Source organism: Pristis pectinata, chromosome 6 (genome assembly GCF_009764475.1).
Source record: "Pristis pectinata isolate sPriPec2 chromosome 6, sPriPec2.1.pri, whole genome shotgun sequence".
Classification (NCBI taxonomy): domain Eukaryota; kingdom Metazoa; phylum Chordata; class Chondrichthyes; order Rhinopristiformes; family Pristidae; genus Pristis; species Pristis pectinata.
The window spans coordinates 97,479,289-97,501,859 of NC_067410.1; the positions used below are offsets into that span (position 1 = coordinate 97,479,289).

General features: G+C 40.9%; 1 protein-coding gene across 1 annotated transcript in view; it reads right to left on the reverse strand.

Annotated features, from left to right (window-relative positions):
* LOC127571887 (collagen alpha-4(IV) chain-like) overlaps positions 1-22,571 on the reverse strand; it is a 147,506-nt gene that overhangs the window by 84,762 nt on the left and 40,173 nt on the right. Inside the window, exons 6-10 of the mRNA XM_052018634.1 lie at positions 9,906-10,040; positions 9,392-9,436; positions 9,098-9,214; positions 7,642-7,707; positions 4,525-4,560 (exon numbers count right to left, since the gene is read on the reverse strand). Of these exons, the coding sequence (XP_051874594.1) occupies positions 4,525-4,560; positions 7,642-7,707; positions 9,098-9,214; positions 9,392-9,436; positions 9,906-10,040 (399 nt within the window). The remainder of the gene's footprint in view (positions 1-4,524; positions 4,561-7,641; positions 7,708-9,097; positions 9,215-9,391; positions 9,437-9,905; positions 10,041-22,571) is intronic.

The following is a 22,571-nucleotide window of genomic DNA, read 5'->3' on the forward strand; positions in this document are numbered from 1 at the left end:
CTGCAATAGTCCCCTACTGAATGTTACTTAATTACAAATGAACTATGCTGCTTTTGTAGAGCACCCTAACACAGGAACACGTAGGAGAGTGAGCAAGGACAGGACACAAATCACAAAATTGCAAAATTTGTCTGTTTGAAGACTAACTTAAGGCAGAATATGAGTTGCAGAAAATGAATTAGATCCCTTTAGATGGCAGAATAAACCTTATTAGTGTTGCACCTTACTCTACTTTCCAAGTGCCCTCTCCTTCAATGACAAAGAAACAGAACCAAGGGTGACATTACACAGATCCTGAAACACATAGTGGGTTACACAGCTTGTGCTGCAGTTGTCAGTGTGAAATAAGCAACGGGGAAATATAATCATACCCTGCGGTACTGAACAGAACAAACATTGCTGCATTGTTCAGATCAATAAGCAAATTAAGTCAGTTTCTTTGAGATGACAGACTCCTAATTGTCTCTCAGATTTAAGTTATGAATCACAGGAACTTCATGGACTGGAGGAGGCCATTCAATCTGTTGAATAATTGCTGGTTAGACCACTGTAAATTACTGTAGATAAGTGGCAAAAGGAATAAAGAATATCAATCAGCATACAACCAGTTGCAGGACTACAAGGAAATAAGGAATGGCGGGCAGGGAGGGGGGGAAACGGGATGGATGCGATTGCTCTGCTGGCAGCCGGGATGGACCTAATGGCCATTCTGTAATGTAATGAGATACATAACCTAGGTTTCTTGTAGTCTTGTACACTTCAATTAAATCTCCCCTCAGGGTGGCACGGTAGCATAGTTGGTGGAGATGCTGCTTCACAGCTCCAGTGACCTGGGTTTGGTTCTTATCTCCAGTGTCCAGTGTCTGTGTGGAGTTTATACATTCTCCCTCTGACCATGTGGATTTCCCCTGGGTGTTCTGGTTTACTCCATTATAACATGTGCTTTTTGGTAGGTTAACTGGTTACTCCTGTTACCATCAGTTCTAATGAAGGGTCTTCAACCTGAAGTAGCAACTCTTTTACTTTTCCCACAGATGCAGCCACACATGCTGAGTATTTCAAGCATTTTCTGCTTTTATATTGTAAGTTACCCCAGTGTAGGCGGGTGTCAGGAGAATCAGGGTGGAGTTGATGGGCATATGAGAGAAAATAGGTTACAGGGAAATATGATAGATGGGATTGCTCTGACAGCTGGACCAAATAGGCTTCTTCGTGAGAAAAAAAATATGAGAAAAAAAGCTCAAAAACTAATGTAATCTTATTACTTTAGATGGTGCCTTTTGCATGTTTGTTTTCCACAGTTTGATAGGATATTTGATTATCTTTGTCTATAATTTTCTTTACATTGTCTCTAATCTGATCATATTCAGCAGCGTATCTATATTTTTTTAACTGAATAGAAAGGAACTAATTAATGTAACATTTACTGTCGTACCTCAGAATCTATGCGCATTTATTATGCAGACAAAACATTTTTCTAATCTTTGGATTATGTGAACTTGTTAGATTTAGAATGTCCCATGATCCCCTGTTCACATTCCAAATTAAAAAGCTAACCTCCGGCTACTTTATATATTCTGGAATTCAGAGGCAGTCATGTCCCTTCTCACTACTTTTTATCTCCTCTTAGTTGACAGGGTAGAGCTGGGTAAGGTTCTTGTTCCATCTTAGAGCTCCTTCTGTGATGTAATGAGATACGTAACTGAATACTTATCAGAATTTTGAAAATTAAGTGAAGTAAAAGTTAAGCTTCGTTGGTATGGATTGACGTGTTAGATCGCGGTAGGGGAGGTGGTGCAAATTGCAAAGTGGTTGCTCGCTTTGTGTTCATTTGTATTCATTTCTGCTGCCTGCCCATTATCCTTTTAAACGTCAATGAAATGGAAAATCAAGCTGCATGTTTAAAGAGTGTTCAGCCTCTTCATGTTGGATTTGAAGATAAATTTTATTCTCAAGATTTGTTAAAAAGGCACAGAATGTTTAATAAATGCCCTTCTTTTATCACCTGGACAAAGTTAAGATAATTTGTTTTGATTTAAGATGAAATGCTTTTGAGACATTCCCTAATACTGAATTTAAATTATTATAATTTCATGTTAATTGCCAGGTTTGTGTGGATCCTCCATTATCCATATTGCAGAGAGCAGTTTCCTCTTTCAAAATTTCTAATAATACAATTGCTACCAGTGAAATCTACTGAAAATCAAGAAAGAACACTGCAGATGATGGAAATGTAAAACAAGAACAGAAGATGCTGGAAATACTCAGCAGCTCAGGCTGCTTCCATGGGAGGAGAAGCAGAGTTAACATTTCAGATGGTTCTGACAAAGGCTCTCCGACCTGAAACATTGACTTCGTTTCTCTTCCCATAGATGCAGCCTGACCTGCTGAGTAGTTCCAGCATTTTCTGTTTTTGATGTGGTAAAACCTACTTGTTCTTTCTCCATCTTAGCCAGAGTAATGCTACTAATTTTTCTTAAGGCATTACTTGGCCACTTAATTTGATACAGCTCCTCTCCTGTACAAATTCAATTAATTATCAAATTCAATTTTCCTTTGCTCCAGTAAAAACATTTTTCTACTAAGTTTGTTAACCAAAAATCCTGCACGTGGAACAAACTTGATAATCTATATATTAAATTTTTTAAATTTTATTTACAGCACGGTAACAGGCCCTTTCGGCCCGAGTCCACGCCGCCCATTTTAAACCCCCAAGTTAACCTACCCATACGTCTTTCGAATGTGGGAGGAAACCGGAGCACCCGGAGGAAACCCACGCAGACACGGGAGAACGTACAAACTCCTTACAGACAGCGACGGGAATCGAACCCCGATTGCTGGCGCTGTAATAGCGTCACGCTAACCGCTACGGTTATACAGTTACAGACATTCTGCCTTCTGAATTAAAAAAATTATATAATTTTACCTTAAATGTCAGGTGACTGTAATAAACTGATAAAAACCAAGTATCAAATAACTGAAGAAAATAATCACAATTAGAATCACCATAGGTGTAATCTCACTGGGGTTTATGATTGTCACATTGAGGACTGAGTTGACTGCTTTGCCTTTGCAAAGCAACAATCTGCTGGAGGAACTCAGTGGGTGGTCCAGCAGCTGTGAAGAGAAAGGAATTGTCGACGTTTCGGGTCAAAACCCTCAATTCTTTTCCTTCCACAGATGCTGCTTGACCTGATGATTCGTCTGTCAGATTGTTTGTTGCTCCAGATTCCAGCATCTGCAATCTCTTGTGTCTTCATTTGCCTTTGTAAAGCCTTGTCAGCTTGCCTTTATTGTTTACAGGGATGGCCTTGGTGGGGCTGGGTAGCGGCTGTGATTAATCTGCCATGGCACACACTAATTAGGGGTTAATTAGTGCTAGGAGCAATGATAGACTGTGCATTTCAGGCAAACATCAACTGCTGCTGGAAAGAAGGTGAAAGATGCATTTTGGTCTCCCTGAATCTTCCAGTGTAAGGAAATGTCCACAGTGAATGCTGCCAGCTGGCACAATCCAAGGTGCAGGAGTATGTACTGAGGAATGCACTGAAGCTCAGTGCAACCACTGCAAAGCTCTGTGGGGAAGGACTACAGTCTGAGGTTCTGCCACCACTTGATACAGAGGGCTGGTCCTTGTGTAACAGCTGCACTGTTTAAGAGAAAACATGAATGACTCTGATGCATTGAAGAGAAGGAATTGAATTGGCAGTACAATGAACAAAGAGAAAGATGTGTACTGATTTTATTTACTCTATTTATATATGAATAATATATGCCACATGAATGATAGAGAAATGGGGGGGGGGGGGCTATGTGGGAGGGAAGGGTTAGATAGATCTTAGAGCAGGATAAAATGTCGGCACAACATCGTGGGCCGAAGGGTCTGTACTGTGCTGTAATGTTCTATAAAGTATATTTTGGGGGGGAAAAAAAGCACTGGTGATTTTACATCATAGAATTAACAGCATAATACAGAGAAAGTTAGAGATTCTGAAAAGTTGTTTACCTGAAAACTCAATGAAAAGTAATGGAAAATTAGTTTTTAAGTCACTCCCACATTTGGTTCCTGAGTTGAACCCCACCAGGTGGCGCCATGTTCCAGCCTGAACCATGCTTCCAGTGGCACAGGTTTTTCTTCCCACGTCCAATGACTCTACTGATCGGCCTTCCTTCTGTCTCAGGCTTTCCCTTCCAGTCTGCTCAAGATTTCCCTGTCCCACTCCTGTCCTTGCCTCTGTATGCTTCCCCTTACCAAGTCCAACCCTTGCCCTGATCACCCTTCCCTTGGGCTTCCTTCCTCCTATCCCATATTATCCCTGCATCTTCTTTTCACATAACTTCGATGACATGTTAACGGAAATAAATTAATGCATTACAGTGATTAACCATTCAAGTGCTTCCTCTCGTAATTCAATTCATCAGATTCACACTCTCAATCTGATTGCTCTTTTTAATCATTCTCCATTTAACAGATAAAGCCAAGAAAATCCCTAATTAAAAGTAAGTAGGTGATTAGTTACTTACAGGAAAACCTCTTTGTCCTGGGAATCCTTGGTCTCCCTATTGACAACAGAACAGATGACTGCATTAAGCTTCCATGGCATTTTTAATTGTTTCAAAGGTCTTGATGCCCGATAGTACAATCTAACAAAATGCTTCCATTCTCCAAAATGGGACTAACCACCAAAACCACATCAAAATGAACAGTTGAAGAATTTCAGCTTTCTAATGATATTTTATCATTCACCGTATCTGGGCATCAGGCGACAGGCCAGTGTGCGTTATCTATGCCAACCACATGCCCTAGGAACAGAATAAGTTGTTGGGCCATTTCAGAGGGTAGTTAAGAACCATTATTGTGGATTTAGGGGAGTAGGGCAGATTACCTTCCTTAAAATTCAGTAGCAAAAGAGATTTTTTTTTGCAGAAGCTGATAACTGATACATTGGCACCTCATTTAACACTCAGGATGAGTTTCCAGAACTGAGAGGAACAATGGAATCAGCACTGCAAAGAGTCATAATGACGATGTATACATGGTGATGTATTACTGACAGTGCTACTGTGCTGGGAATTTGGCACAAGCCCTTGTCCTCCCCTTCTGCAGCTGGACCAGGAATGCCCTCCTGTAATTAAACAGTTATAGTGATCTATTTGTCTCACAGTTTTAGGCTGGAGTGAGCTACCGAGGCAATGTGCAGGGGGCTGATTGTGAGGGCAGTTGGGCAGGCTGGAGTGAGTGGTATAACCACTCAGGGCTAAGATGTGGGGTCAGGGCAGCATGGTGAGTGCAGGCCATTGCTGAGGACCAGCACCACCCGCTCCTTGTGTTGATAGGCTGCCCAGAACCTACCATCTCTCTCATCACCTCGCATTGGATGTGATGGAAGTCACCATCTCCCCACCCTTTTGTTTGCTTGCACAACTCTTCCCAGCCAGAACTAAATGGAAATTCTCCACCTGTAGAAAAACTGGAGAAAATGGAGAATTTCCTCATATCCTCAGACACGAGTTCAAAACCATAGGGCTTTGAACTCATGTCTGAAGATCAATAGGTCTGGTTGCTGAATTTAATCCAAGCATTCACACAGTGTGATGTGCATTCAGCATTATCGACATTCAGCTTTGTTGCCATACAAAGCTTCTATTAGGCACTTCTCAGGGCCAGCTTCTTTGTGTCACACTAACATAATGTAATTTGGAATATGTGGCAACTAATCTAATCACTAAATCAACTGAGAGAAAATCTAACCCTGTATTCCTCTAAATCCTTATCTTTTCCAGTGCACAGCCATTATATTCTGCCAAATCTCTTGTTGAACAAGACATTGATGAGGCCACATTTGGAACATCGTGATCAGTTTTGGTCACCCTGCTATAGGAAAGATGCCATTAAGCTGGAAAGAGCGCAGAGGAGATTTATGAGGATGTTGCCGGGACTTGAGGGACTGAGTTATGGAGAGAGGTTGAGCAGGTTGGTACTTTTTTCACTGGAGTGTAGGAGAGTGAGGGGTGATCTTACAGAGGTGTATAAAATCATGAGGGGCATTGATAGGGTAAATTCACTCAGCTTTTCTCCCCCCAGCATTGGGGAATCAAGAACTAGAAGGCATAGGTTTAAGGTGAGAGGGGAGAGATTTAATAGGAACCTGAGGGGCAACTTTTCCACACAGAGGATGATCAGTACATGGAAAGAGCTGCCAGAGAAAATGATTGAGGCAGGTACATTATCAAAATTTAAATGGTACTTGGACAGGTACATGAATAGGAAAGATTTAGAGGGATATGAGCCAAATGGGACTAGCTTAGATGGGAATCTTGGTCAGCATGGACCAGTTGGGCCAAAGGGTCTGTACCAGTGCTGTATGACTTTAGGTGCAACTGTTCCATGTTGTGCTCTGCTCTATCACTCCATCCTTTTGTGGTATGTTTTGCGTAACCCATCCTCTGTGGTTCACGATTGCTCAACGTTAAGTCATTACCCCCCACTATTTTCATTGTGGAGTTGCAACCGCTATCTCTTCCCTATTACAAGTTCTCTATAGATGAGGTTCAGTTTGGTGACATGGTCCTGGATTCCCTTAAATAACGAGCAGTTGTTCTCTGGGTGTCACCCACTGGAGCTTCTCAAGGAGCTTGGGGAGAGATTGGATAGGCTGGGCTTGTTTTCCCTGGAGCAAATGAGGCTAAGAGATGACCTTATAGGAGTATGTATGAGAGGCACAGATAGGGTAGATAGTCACATTTTTTTCCCATGGGAGGGGTATCAAAAACAATAGGTTTGAGACGAGAGAAAGGAGCTTTAAAAGGGGATTGGAGGGGAAAGTTTTATTTTACACTGAGAATGGTCGATATCTGGTGATTGCTGATTGGTAAAAAGGTTGGCACGGATATGGTGGGTTGAAGGACCCATTTCTGTGCTGCACAACTCTATAACTCTGTGCTGTTCATTTCCAAAGTCTAATCAGTTTCAAGGATCAAATTACAGTCCATCAGCAATTATCATTTTAATATATAGCAAAGGCATTATGTGCAAATACAATTTTTTTTCTTAAATGGCCAATCAATTGGTTACTAATTTCCTGATCAACCTTGTCAATTCCCAGAGAACTTTGTCAATTCCCAGAACTGATCCTTTGCAAAAAAATTAATGAGTTTAAGGATTGGGAAAAATTCAGAATTTAGCAAAGGAGGACCAAGTTATCAATAAGGAAAGGGAAAGTAGAACATGAGTATATAAAATGGTTCTATGTGGACGAAGTCCCATTTCACGATCTACAGGGGGCATTGCTACATCCTTTTCACTGAACAAACTTTGCTCCTCTTTGGCCATTTTTCTGAAACTGGCCTTCATATAATACTAGAGTTTCATTAATTACTATTAGTTTAATTAGTTTATCAGTATGTTAGTTGCTATACTATTGTTAGAAAAGTAATATTCTCATTTATTAAGACTCAAAATATTTAAAAATATTTGTAATCAAGTTTATGGAAAATTAAATCTTTGGTGGCATTGAAGAGCAGCAAGAATAGAATAGAGCATCAGTCACCAGGTCTATCCATCTCCCTCACCCGTTAAGTTACTTTAAGTACAGCAGAAGAAAATGAAAAATTAACCAGTGTTTTGAAGTGAATACTCACTGGAAAGCCTCTAGAGAACGTGGCAATTACGGAATCTCCTTTTGGACCTTTTGGACCCGGAAGCCCCTGTAACAAAAGTAATATAGATTGTATATCAAACAGAATAAATAAACAGCTGCAAGGTAAAATCTTTAATATTTTATCAATATTTTCTAATGTTTGAATAACTTACTTCTCTTATCAAAAAGTATTCAGATTTCTAAACCTTTAGTTCAGCCCAATATTAAATATTCATGTTATATATTGAAAATTTTGCATAAAACATGCACTTTCTATGCATGCAGCCATAGTGATATTTTCTTGCTGTGCTATTCCATCATATTTGTTTAATGCACTTATCTATTTATTCAACTTGCTTCAGTTTGTCCTTCCAGTTCCTCTCCAGAGCTCCACCTACCTGACACTCATTGCCACATTCCTTCCTGTTGCAATTGCATACTGTTGAACTCCATAATACGTCCACTCTGAAAGCAAACACCTCTTCCTAAAACCACTTACTGCTTCTGCCTTTCACAGATCCACCTCTCGCCTGCATTTCTACTCTTAACACTGCCCAGTGCTAACTCTCTCTGCCCCAAAACAGTCACACACCAAGCTGGTTTACAGCAGAATTGCCAAAAATATACTCCAAGACAAGGTAAAGATCTTAGGAGAGGCAGTCAAAGGTTTGGTCAGAGATGTCAGCTTTAGAAAGGGTCTCAAATGAGAAAAGGCACGTGTAGGTGTGGGAGGGTTTAGGGAAGGAATTGTTGATTACTGGTGAAGCAGTAAGAGTTGGTGAAAAGGGGAGATTAGAGAGTTCAGGATTGGTCTAGGAGGGGTGTTACAGACTGCAGTGGGTTGCATCGATAGAAGAATCATGAGGATAATTTACCATTTGGACATTTCAAATTTAAGGCCAGTGTAAGTGTAAGTTGGAGAAGTTTCAGGAATGGTCGAGGAAGACCAAAGTTTAATATGGGTAGAGTAAGCTATCGAATAGTTGGGTTTAGAGATAACAACAGCAAGGATGAAGGCTTCTGTGACATGTGGGCTGAGGTAAGACTGCAAGCTAGTGATGCCACTGTGGCAGAGGTGACAGCCTTAGTAATAAAGAGGTGCTGGTGTCAGAAACTCAGCTTTTGGACAAATGGGGCGCTGAGGGTTGGAAGTGTTCTGGGTTGGTTTTCGAAGAAGTTGTGTGACAAGTTGTTCTTTGAGGTGGGAGATGGATGTGTCCTAAAAGGAGTTGTGGTGGGGGAAAGCATCAATAAATCGATTCATTCACAATTGTCTAATTTCTTTCCCAGTTTGCTCATCTTTATTCTCTCCCAATCCACTTCCATCTATTTCTGCTCCATAACAAAAATCTAATTTCCTCTTCAAATATTTCATTGAATCTGTTTTTAATTCCAGAGCAGTCTTCTTTCCTCATTTTACACAAGAAGATGATAGTTTTCAATTAAAGTTTTCCCACCGGTAGCCCAATCCTTCCTGGATATCCTCCAATTCCTGGAAGACCAGGATCTCCTCTCGATCCATTGCAGCCGTCTAATCCAGGGTAACCTCTTGGGCCTTGGAACCCTGGCATGCCCTAAAATAGTCAATATTTCAATGTTATTATAGAACCATCTGAGTGTAAGATCCATACTGGTCTGCCTGTGAAAGTTGGCATCTGACCAGTGCATGAGAAGGCAAATCAAATTATTTATCATTTACAAGTGTATTAAACTGTGGGCCACAAATTAAAGATTTCCAAATAAATACTCACCGGAATACCATCAATTCCTGGAAAACCAGGAACACCAAGAGGGCCCTGAAAAATGAAAACAATTACAATATTTTTTTTTCATTTCCTTTCTTTCTTCATATTCATTAATGGGACAAATGTCTAATCTACTCTCATTGTTTTACTGAATTTAGTCGGCCAGAGTTTTAGCATTGATTTTTAGCTTTTCTGAGTAAAATTCTTGCTGTTATTGTCAAACAGTAAGCAAATAATCCATCTGTAGTTATAAAACAGTTAGAATTTCATTGCCCTGGACTTCAGAGACAAGTTGAATACAGGGGCACAAGAAACGATAATTTACAAAGTTATGCTCTTAGAAAATATCCGACATTTCTGCTCACTAAAAAGGTTCTGAGCTGTTAGTTCAATCTGATTCTTGTTACCTCAAATATATTTGCATGGTTTTGGAAGCCGGCAATGAATAGGTTACTCTCGTCATATCAGATGGTGATGGTGGTGAGAGACTGTGATTGCTGTGCATTTTTTTTCAACTTACAATATCTCCTTTAATTCCAGCAGGTCCAGATGGTCCACGTTCTCCGCTCTGTCCTTTTTGTCCTCTTGGACCTTGTGGCCCTTCATTTCCAGGATAACCTTGTAGACCAGGTTCTCCTAACGGGCCTGTCTGTCCCTGAAGTCAACAGGAAAACACAATGTGACAACAAAATGAAGCTAATCAACGAACCTCCTAGACAGTTACTTCCCCGTCTCTGCTGTATTGACATGAAGAGCTGTGGAGAAGATACGTTTCCTCACAGGTTAAAAAGTCATCCAGAACTACTTTCACACAAGTCAAAGTGTTCAGTTCTAGTTTGCTTGTAGAAATGAGAAAGGCATTTTTATTTCTCCAGCGTTTTGCATTACACAGTTACAGCAACTTTTTCTCTTTCTCTCTCCTATACTTTCACACAGCTCCTAATGGATAATCTGTGATTAACAAGCCTTTACCAACCCTCACTCAATCAGTGCCAACACTGGTGCCATTCAGTCTGTTTTGGTTTCCGTCTTATTCACAAACATTTCCTTTGTTCCCTCCATTCCTCCCCTTTCCAAGAAACTTAAAACATGTATAATTTCTAACTTTTATCAGTTCAGAAGAAAGGTGATCAACCTGAAATGTCAATGGTTTCTCTCTCCCAGATGCTACTTGATTTGTAGAGTATTTCTGGTATGCTTTCTTCTATTTCAGGCTTCCAATATCTGCAGCTTTTTGCCTTTTCATTATCTTGTATTAAGAAGGTAAATTCAGCTATCAAAATTATTCTTTGCCATATTACATAAAATTCACTTCATCATAGACTAGCCAATCCATTTAATGTCTTGGAGGAGTAGACTGCAAAGATTCTTCCTAGACTCAATTGCTAAGAAGCCTGACAGTGCCAGTGACCCATGTTCAATCCTGATCTCTGTTGCTCTCTGTGTGGAGATTGCATGTTCTCCCTGTGATCGCATAGGTTTCCTCCAGGTGCTCCGGTTTCCTCCCACATCCCAAAAATGTGTGGCTTGGTGGGTTGGTTTGCCAGCGCACATTGTCTCTAGTAGGTGGGTGAGTAGTAGAATCTGGGGGGGGTGAGGGGGCAAGGGGTTAATGAGAATGTGGGGAGAATCAAAAAAAATTGAATTAATGTAGGATTAGTGTAAATGGGTGTTGATGGTCATGTAGACTCAAAGGCCCATTTTCCATGTTGTATCTCTCTATGAATATAAAACATAGAGCTGAAAGAATGAAACTCAGCCAGTTTCCACCACCACCTTGCCTATCTACCTTACATGCTACATTGTTTATTTTTAATTAAGTACTTTCCTGAACATGGCATTTACTTGGTCTTATCAAAGCAGTAACTAGTATATTCTACTGTGTAGTTCATTTTGGGTATTTGGACATTTCCTTACAATGTTCAATGCCATTCCTAACCAGAAATTCATCCAACTTTTTTTTTGTACGTGTGCTAGCAAAAAAGTAAAGAACTTCCATAGAGCTTTATCACATCTCTCAAGCATTCCCCAAAGGAATTCACAGACGATGGGGGGGGGTTAGTCTTTTTAGCTTTCTCTTCATTCCAATGATTTTTTTTTCTCTGTTTTATCTGAATCCAAAAAATCTTTGCAAAATGGCATGATTTCTGTTTTTTATGGTCTGTGCTTTTCCCTTTAACTCCCCCCCCCCCCACTGCCCCACCCCCAAGTTAAGGCAAGGATAGCATATTTGCATTTGTTTACTGGAAGTTGTGTGTGATAGAAAACTTGAGCCGAATGGAGGGATATTGAAGGGAGTAATATGATGAGAGATAGTCATACAGCGCACTCATTGTCATTTCACCTTGACAACCAGATGCTAGATTTGCATCAGCTTGCATAAACTGACTACATTTTAAGTTACAACAAAAAGATGACAGCTTTGATAAGTGCATATGTCTATTGACTCTATATACCCTTAAAAAGAACTAAATTTGCAATCAAATCTTTTTTATTTAGTAGGGATGGATAACTTGTTCCTTACATATTCACATTCCTCACACTCACTGAACAGTTGCTTTTAAAATATAATGGAGATGTGATCTTCTTAGCCTGGGATTATGAACTGGGGTAAATTACAAGGGTTCTTATTCAGGCAATAGTTCAAGATTTGTTCAATTTACAACCTAAATGATTAATGAAAGAAAATCATTGACTCTTGTTAAAAAAAAAGGGTCTTCACACTAAACAACATGAACTTAGCTACTTCCTTGAAGGTAATAAACGTCCCAAGACAAGTAATAATGAAGACAAGGATCAAGTTAAGACCAACAAGGTGCAAGTGATAGAATTGGAACAGAAAATGCTTGAAATACACAGCATGTCACACAGCAGCTGTGGAGAAAAACATGGAATTAATATTTCTTTTTGCTGTTAATCCAGAACCAAGCAAACTTAGAGAATAAGCAAGTTTCTTGCTGCAGAGGAGGAGGAAGGATGGTGAGGACAAAGGAGATGTCTTTGGTGGGGTGGAGACTAAGAGAGACTGACACAAATTGTTTTGATGCTGGCTGAGAGGGGGTTGTGGATAAATCACAGCTGATCTGTATAGAGGAGATGTAAATAGAAGGATGTGAAAGAAAACAGAGGAACAAGAGGAAAAATGCTAGAAGTTTGAGATATAGAACACAACAGGTGTTGGATACCTGAAATAAAAGAGAATTCTGGAAATACCCAGTAAGTCAAGCAGTATGTGGAGAGGAAAAAACTGTGTTGACATTATATGTTGATGGTCAGAATCAGCCAGTTCTGACAAACTGGAAAGGCTGGATATCTGAGATTACTGAAAACTCAATGCTTTGTTGGGACAGTACAAGAAGTCAACAAAAGAGAGGATAAGATATACAACGAAACACACAGTGAAATGAATCTTTTGTGTAATGCTCTGGGGGCAGCCTGCAAGTGTCGCCACACTTCTGGCGCCAACATAGCATGCCCACAACTTTCTAACCCTTTGGTACATCTTTGGAAAGTGGGAGGAAACTAGAGCACCCGGAGGAAACCCACGCAGGCACGGAGAGAACGTACAAACTCCGAACAGACAGCGGCCGGAATTGAACCCGGGTTACTGGCATTGTAAAGCGTTACGCTAACCGCTACACTACCGTGCCTGCCCAGCAGTTCATGACGATGCTGGGATTCGAACCCGCGTGTGCAAAGCACAATGGGTTAGCAGTCCATTGCCTTAATTTCACGACCACCTCGTCCAAAATCAGAATGGGAGTGGGATGGTGTGAAAAGCCACAGACAACTAGATTTTCAGGCTGATAACTGTCAGTGAATGGAGACGTTCTGCAAAGTACTCTCCCAATCTGCATTTGATTTCCCCAATGTAGGGGAAACCACAGTTTGCACACCAAATGGAAGCACTAAATTGCAAGAAGTGTGAGTCACCCCTTTTCCTGGAAAAAGTGTTTGGGTCACTGGATTGTGAAAGGGAAGAGGTAAAAGGGCAGGTGCTACAACTCTTGCAAATGTATGGGAAGGTGCAGTGAGGAGGGGGTTTGGTGTTGGTGGTAATGGAAATATGAACCAAATGTTTATAGGTTTTCAGCATCTGGACACTTTTTCTTTTCCATTGCAAATGATCAGAGTCAGAATCAGGTTTATCATCCCTATGATGTGAATTTTGTTGTTTGGCAGTGGCAGTACAGTGCAAAGACAAAAAAACATAAATTACAAAATAAATAAATAGTACAAAAATATGGAACAATGAGGTAGTGTTCATGGACCATTCAGAAATCTGATGACGGAGGGGAAGCTGCTCCTGAATCATTGAGTGTGGCCTTCAGGCTTCTGTACCTCCTCACCGATGGTAGTAATGAGAAGAGGGCATGTCCCGGTTGGTGAGGGTCCTTAATGATGGATGCCGTAATTAATAATGATTGTTTTGCACTTGTCTACTGACTGTAACTCCAACACCTCATCCTAACTAAAGCAACCAACACATAGTTAAGGAGATAGGGTTTGAGGAACTGTTTGAAAATAGATTGAGAAGTTGAAGAACAGAAGAGCTCAAGGAAAGAACTGCAGCAAAGATGGAAAAGAGGATGAGACAGTGCATAGGAAGCCTGAAACAGAAGAGTGGAGGCCATCTAGAGCTGGAGAAGACTGTAACATGATGGATCTTGTAAACAAGAATAAATATTTTGAATACATTGGGGCACAAAGAGCCAATGGTTGTCAGTGAACTCCGATGTTGTAGTGTGACGACATTTAGGTAACCAAATTTTAGATTATTGGATCAAGTTCAGGAGATTGTTGGAAAGGCATTCAGCAGGCTAGATGTGAAGATTCCCATAACAGTGGGAATCTGAAGTATGGAGACAAATACAGGGTTTTTTTTAAATTTTGTATGGAATATGATGGGATTTTAAACAATGCAGGTTTATGTAGGCAAAAGGCTAATGGTGGAATTAATCACTAATGGAAGCCAAGGTACTAAAAAAAATAAAAAAAGGTACTGTGAGCAGTTCTGAATCATGAAAAGAAAATGCAGATTTGTCTCATGGGGACATGGTTAATTTGCCTCTATTGGAGAGGGACTGATGTTAACATCATAATTTCCCCTCTATTTGCCAACCCCAACCACCTTCCACTAGAAGCAACTTTTCATTGTTGATCTCCAATACGAGGAAAGAAATTCCATTGCCTTTTGTAACAATATAAAGCAAGCAAGCTGGTTTTAAAGATTAAGTTATTGTTAAAATCTGCTAGGTCTTGTTACTGGACAGGTGTTCAACAGAGACTACTGAGGGAGCATAAAAGATCCATCTGTGTCACTGTCTCTTTACAAGGCTAAGTTTGGTCACTTTGATCCAAGACAGAGTAAAATACTAGAAATTCAGTAACTGATGACTTGCAAGTTTAAATTAGATTGACAAGTCTTACATGAAACAGTGCAAGGAACAATATCAAGTATACTTATTTTTCTCAAACTGCACTGTGTTCATTAAAAGATCACATGTAAACTGAATCAGCTTATGATTTATATTTGACTTGGCTTCACTAGCATGTCCTTCACTCTGATTCACGAAGGACGAGTATACACACGGTGCCAGGTGCGAGACCACAGAACTCAATTCACACAACAAAGTGCTTTATTATATCTAGATTATACTGTTGATAATTAGGTGTTAAACATTGATTGTTTTCTATAATCTGAGGTATGTGTTGTCTGTCTACGACAGTGACGGATCACGGGACCAGAAAGAATATCTAGTAGAGGCGCAAATTAATAATAATGCTGAATTATAAAATTATTTTTAAAATACATTTTAATGGCTGCAGAATTTTATCAGTTTACAGCAAATCATTGTACATAAATGCAATCAGTCTATGGATCATGAAACCAAAAACAATACAATTATATTGTATCCTTTTGACGTAAAAACATAAGCAATAGAAACAAATGGGTCATTAATTCTCTTGAGACTTGTCCACCATTCCATATAATCTGATCCTGTATCTTGAGGGCACTTTCCTGTCAGTATCCAACAATGCTATAGATCTTTAGACTTGAATATTCAGCAATAAAATATACAGTTTTCCAGGTCGAGAGTGAAGACATTTGTCCTCACCTCAGTCCAAGATGTCTGACCCCTTACCACATTTCCAAATTAAAGGCTTTTTGCTTGAGTTGCCTTGGTGGACATTACAGTGAAGGTTCACCAGACTAATTCATGGGATGGTGGGTTTGTCATATGAGGGAAATTTAAACAGACTGAGCCTGCATTGAGTTAAGAAAAATGAGATGTGATGTCTTTGAAACATAGAAAATTCTTACAGGGCCTGACAGGATGAATACAGGGACAATACATCCCTTCTCAAATGTCATAGTTCCAAAATAAGGGGTCAGCTACTTGGGAGAGACAAGAAACTTCCTAATCCAGAGGGTAGTGAATCTTTGGAATTCTCTACCCAAGAGATTTGAGGAGGTGCATTTGGTGAGTATATTTAAGAAGAACAATCAACAGATTTTTAATTATTAAGGAATAAAGGGATATGAGGTTAGATGGTGCTGAGGTAGAAGATCAGTCATGACTTTATGCTTTGTATCTTATTTTCCTATATTCTTATAACTCATATGGCCTCATTAATGTAAAGATTAAAACATTTCCAGGACTGCAAGCCCTCACAGAAGACATTATTATACAAAATAAATCAGATCCTGCATATTACATATAGGAATCCCTAGAGTCTGTGGATCTTCTTCCATTGCAATCTGGCATTACAAAATATGTTCAGAATTTTGGCACTCAATTATGTCACCAAGAAGTTGATACCTTGAAGTTGAATAGTTTGGGCTTATTATGTCTAGCAAGAAATGCAGCAAATAGCAGCTTGGAAGATGATTAAAACATTGATTTGTTGATAAAATGCAAAGCAAATCTGATTTTTTTTTTGCTGTGCAGCTCCCAAGCAGCTGTTTTAAAAAGTTAGAACTGTTATAAAGAATTCACCTTGTGTCCTGTTCTGCTATGTGCTGTGACATTATGGTAAGCATCAAAAAGATTCAGCACAGCCCACCCAAGCAGATCAGTGCTACGCCACACTAGAGCAGAACAGCCTTCATCTAGAGTCTTATTTTCAATCAGGAGGAACGCTGGTACAGGAGTAAGTCATTCAACCTCTGGAGCCTGTTCCTTGTTCAATGAGATGCTAGCTGATCTCTACCCTAACTCCTTCCACTTATCAGATCATTTAAAACTCATTGCTAGCACAAATCTATCAATCTCACATTTAAAGTTAATAAATGAATGAGCCTCTATCGCTGTTTCTGGGAGAAAGTTTGATACCTCTATCAGCCTTTGTATGCAGAAGAATTTCCCAACTTCTCTTCTGAATGTGCCAAGTCTGATTTTAAGATATCCTGAGCTCCTTCACCAGTGGAACAGTCTCCCCCTAAATTGGCCATGTGGTTGACGATGAAGAGGGAAGATTTAGCTCGCACAAAGGCATGGATGGTCAACCGGGCGGAAAAATGGCAAATGGAATTTAATACAGAAAAGTATGGGCATAATGTTTTGGAGAGGAATAGCCGGCAAAGGAATATAGAATAAATGGGTGGTGTGGAGGAACAAAGGGACCTCGGAATACATGTCTACAGATCCTTAGATCTCGCAGTTCAGGTCAATAAAGTGGTTGAAAGGCATATGGGGCGTTTTTGAGAAGTAAATGCTGGAAATATGTGAAAAATAGAAAATGATGGGAATACTCGGATCAGATAACATCTGAGGAGAGAGAAACAGAGTTAATGTTTCACTTATCAATGATGCTGCCTGACCTGCTCTTTACTTTCAATGTTTTCCTGCTTCCATGCTGTACCTTCAGCCCAACTCATCCATACCAACCAGTGGGCAGCCTTCCATGCTAATCCCATCTCCTAGCACTTGGTCCATAGCCTTCTACACCTAAACAATTCAAGTGCTCATCTAAAAACTTAAATGCTATCAATGACTGACCTTCAACCACTCTCTCAAGCAGTGCATTCCAGGTACTTACCACTCTCTGGGTGAAGAATCGGAATCAGGTTTATTATCACTGACATATGTTGTGAAATTTGTGCCCCTCTTATCTACTCTGACTCTCTTCCCTCTTACCCTCAATTGATGTCCTCCAGTTTTACCTACCTCTGATACAGGGAAATGTTTTCTGCAGTCTACCCTATCTACACCCCTCATAATTTCATATCCCTGAATCCTACCCTCTCCTAACCTCCTCCACATGGGAGAGAACAGACCCAACTCCTCCTGTCTCTGCTCCATCCCAGGCAACATCCTGGTGCATCTCCTTTGCACCCTTTCCAGTGCTATCACATCCTTACTATAGCACAGTGAACAGAACTGCACACAGTACTGCAGCTAAGGTCTGACCAAGGCTTTATAAAGTTGGAGTAAAACTTCCCTACTTCTGCATTCAATGCCCTGACTAATGATGGCCCATATCCCATATGCCTTCTTAACTGTGTTATCTACCCATGTTGCCACATTCAAGGATCTATGGATTTGTGCTCCAAGATCCCTCTGTTCCTCAATATTCCCCAGGACCATGCTATATATCGTGGTCTCATTAGTACTCCCAAAATGCATCACCTCACATTTGTCTGGATCAAACGCCATCTGCCATTTTACCGACATATCGTTATCTCTCTTCAGCCCAAGACGAACATCCACACCATCAACTACTCTGCTAATCTTACTGATCATGCCTCCCACATTCACATCCAAGTCATTCACGTGTTTTGCAAACAGCAGGGGTCCCAGCACTGATCCTTGTGGGACACCACTAGCCACAGGCATCCAGTTACAAAAACAACCCTCTCCCATTACCCTCAGTCTCATATTATAGAACATAGGACAGTACAGCACAGTACAGGCCCTTCAGCCCAAAATGTTGTGCCGACCTATATAAAGCTACTTCACAATCAATCCCTCCTACACAGCCCATAACACTCCATTTATTTCTAATCCATGTACTCATCTAAGAGTCTTTTATATGTCCCTATTGTATCAGTCTCTAGCAACACCCCCGGCAGTGCATTCCAGACACCTACCACGCCGTGTAAAAAACCTACCTCTGACATCTCCCCTAAACTTTCCTCCACTCATCTTAAATGGATGTCCTCTGGTATTGGCTATTGGCGCCCTGGGAAAAATGTGCTGGCTGTCCACTCTATCTATGCCTCTCATAATCTTATATGCCTTGATCAAGTTGCCTCTCATCCTCCGTCTCTCCAAAGAGAAAAGCCCCAGCTTTCCTCATAGGACATGTTCTCTAATCCAGGCAGCATCCTGGTAAATATCCACTGCACCCTTTCTAAAGCTTCCATATCTTTCCTATAATGAGGTGACCAGAACTGAACACAATACTCCATCTGTGGTCTAACCACAGTTTTATAGAGCTGCAACATTACCTCGCGGCTCTTGAACTCAATCTCAGACTAATGAAGGCCAACACACCACACAACTTCTTAACCACCCTATCAACTTGCGTGGCTACTTTGAGGGATATATGGACTTGGACCACAAGATCCCTCTGTTCCTCCCCACTGCTAAGCATCCTGCCATTAACCTTGTACTCCGCCTGCAAGTTCAATCTTCCAAAGTGTATCATTTCACACTTTTCCAGATTGAACTCCATTGCCACTTCTCCACCCAACTCTGCATCCTATCTATATCCCATGCAACCTATGACAACCTTCTACACTATCGACAACAGTTCCAACCTTCGTGTCATCCGCAAACTTACTAATCCACCCCTCTACTTCCTCTTCCAAGTCATTGATAAAAATCACAAAAAGCAGGGTCCCAGAACAGATCCCTGTGGAACACCACTGGTCACTGACCCCCAGGCAGAATACTCTCCGTCTACTACCACCCTTGCCTTCCGTGGGCGAGCCAATTCCAAATCCACGCAGCCAAGTCTCCACATTGCCAAGCCGATTTTGTGTTGTATATAGGCTATCTTACTTTAATGGCCAAGGCACACAAGCAGGGAGGTTATGCTTGAACTGTATACAACACAAGTTAGACCACAGCTGGAGTACTGTTTACAGTTCTGGTCAACACTTTACTGCACTGGAGCAGGTGAGGAGGAGATTCATGGGGATGTTGCCACGACTGGAAAATTGTAGCTATGAGGAAAGCTTGTATAAGCTACAGATATTTTCTTTGGAACAGAGGAGATTGAAGTGAGTCGTATATGACTATGTAAAACTATGAGGGGCCCAGATAGAATAAGTAGGAAAGACCTATTCCTATTAGCAGTGGGGTCAAAAGCCATGGGGCATAGATTTAAGGCAGTTGGTAAAAGGATGGTAAAGGTTACCTAGGAGTCAATGTAGGCCAGAGAGAAGAGACGATGGGTGCATGTTTGGATTATCTTGTTTAAGGAGGGCGCAAGAAGGGAGGGCAGCCAGGAGAGAATTGGAATGGTCAAGTCTGGAGTGAATGAAGGCACAGAAGAGCTGAGACAGGGGCCATGCCTGAAAATGTTATGGTAGTGGGAATGACTGCCTCGATGAAGGAGACACAAGACACTGCAGACGGTGGAATCTGGTGCAACAAACAATCCGCTGGAGGAATTCAGCAGGTCGAGCAGCATCTGTGGGAGGAAAGGAATTGTTGACGTTTCAGGTCCTGATGCAGGGTTTCGACCCGAAACATCCACAGTGCCTTTCCTCCCACAGATGCTGCCTGACTCACTGAGTTCCTCCAGCAGATTGTTTGTTCCCTTGAAGGCTCAGGCATGTGGTGGAGAGCTCCAGTATTGAGAACAGTCTGGTTTCATTTCAGGCATTTTCTAGTGGGATTGATACAGTCAGTGCCTGGGGATCATGATTTGAAGCGGGACTTGTGTTTCTAGATGATATCACTGAGGAGCGACATTTGTAAACAGTCTTTAAATTTCTCTGAAAAATCAGACACATGTAAAAACCTACCCATAGTCTTTAACAGCTGACAAAGCTGTAGATGGAGTATGTCGGGGGTGCAGTCGAAACCCTGTCACCACTCAGGTCACACTGCTGGAGTCCAGAATGCTGAGGGCCATCAAGATGGACCTTCCACTTTAGGGCCAAGTACATTGGGGGAAATCTGAGACGCTATTTCAAGCAGAGGGCTTAGGTCAGCATGACTTGGCCCACTGGCATGGAGTATCCAGGCACCTGTTCAGTCATTCTTTTAATGCAATATTAAAAAGGTGAACTTGACTAATTTCGTTTGGTATTTAGAGCCTGGTTTGTCTATTTCAGTAGAAACCAAAGTTGAAGAATAGGAAATAATTTAAAGAAAAAAGCAAGACATTTTGACAATTCGTAGCTGAAAAACAGTAAAAATTACTGTAAAATAGTAACATTTACTGAAAATAGCTCCTAATAGCCACTAGGAGACAGCAGAGACAATAGATCAAATTGCATTTTAATATTAACAATGTTTTTAGAGCTAAGTACCTGATGTCATCTTAATTATTTTTAATTTATTTTTCCACACCTTCCTCACTGACAATGAACCTTGGGACTCCATTTTTAAATTGAGACCACAGTGCCTTGTAGACTTTGTGAATGTTCATTGCGAATTTGTAATATTTTGGTGGTAGACCAAAATATTACAAACACATTGATCTGAACATTTCTCCATGATCCAAATGAAAACTGGGAGATGTAAATGAGGTTTATAATGGAAACTGCAGATGGCGAGATTCATTGTTACCTCACCTTCCTGACCAGAACTTCCCTCCAGAGCACTCATTAGTTAATCCAGATGCACTCAGTGCTTGCAAATAGCATTGAGGGATTAGGATAGAAAACACACACATCCTCGGAGAATTTTCCCCTCTTCTTTCTCACTTATTCTTGCTAGGGAGGCTGTAGTCCCATGAAAGTGATAACAATGACCCTGGGTTCACCAATGGAGTAGCCGGCCTAGTATCAACCTCCTCTCTCTCCCATCAGACCCTCAGTAGCCTCACTGAAGGGAGAATGGCTGATTGATCCACTGCTACAATGGTATTTAGGGTGCTCCTGCCCCTTTGTCCCCGACTTTCACACTCCCACCCGTGATGCTCTTTGTTCACTTTGCAGCTGCCTCGACAATTCAGTGAGTAGATGATAGGGAAATGGACAAAGGTTGGAGTGGATTGAGATGATGGGTGAAAGTCCCAACTCACTGGAAGAGGATAATCCTTGCCTTTCACATCCATACAATAACTGACAAACCAATTCCACACAAGCAGAACAGCCATAGCAAAGCTACCGAAGTGATAATTCCATCATTGTCCGAAGCTTTGCCACTGGGAATCTGTGTGGACTTTCTCAGTTATCGAGGTTTCCATGCCTCAGGTCTGGCTCAACAATGAGCAACTTTTACTAACAAGGCCTTGTCATGACCTTGGCGGTCCCACCACAACCCCATGGCGAGGCTGCTGTCCAGATGCATGAAATTTTCAGTACCTGCCATCCCTGAAAAGCTATTGCAACCCACACCCCTTTCATAATCATTTAGCTAGTCTTGTTAGTAGGTCAGCAATGCCTTGAGATTGGTCTCGACTGGGAGTTGATAACTAATTCAATGTTTCCACTGGCATGCCAGTACTTGCTGTATCTATCATCTCATTCCATTCTTGCAGAGGTAAGAATTTCCTGGAAGTCAATTACAGACTGCTTCTTAATGAAACTGCCAAAATGAGATCACAATAATTGACCACCTTCATTGATTATTGACACACACTGATGAGGTCAATGTCAACTGAGAATGGGCACCTCATATAATGGACTATTTTTAACTCAAAACCCAATTGGAGAGTTATGCTATTTTCCCTTGTTTCTTACATCATTTATTTAACTTTCTCATTATGTCTCCAGTATCACTCACCTCAGATATCCATTGTTCTAACATGTGGAAGACGACAGGGTAAAAAAAAATACTTCCCTTAAACTCAATTCACTTTGGGCAGCAAGTACGACTGATGAGTTTTAAAGAGGAACTTATTTTAGGGTTTGAGATGGTAACAGTGGAAAGCACGAGGAGGAGGAATTCAGCAGGTCAGGCAGGATCAATGGAGGGAGATAGACAGTCAATTTATCAGGTTGAAACCCTTCCATTTCCCTCCATAGATGCTGCCTGACCCTCTGAGATCCACCAGCAAT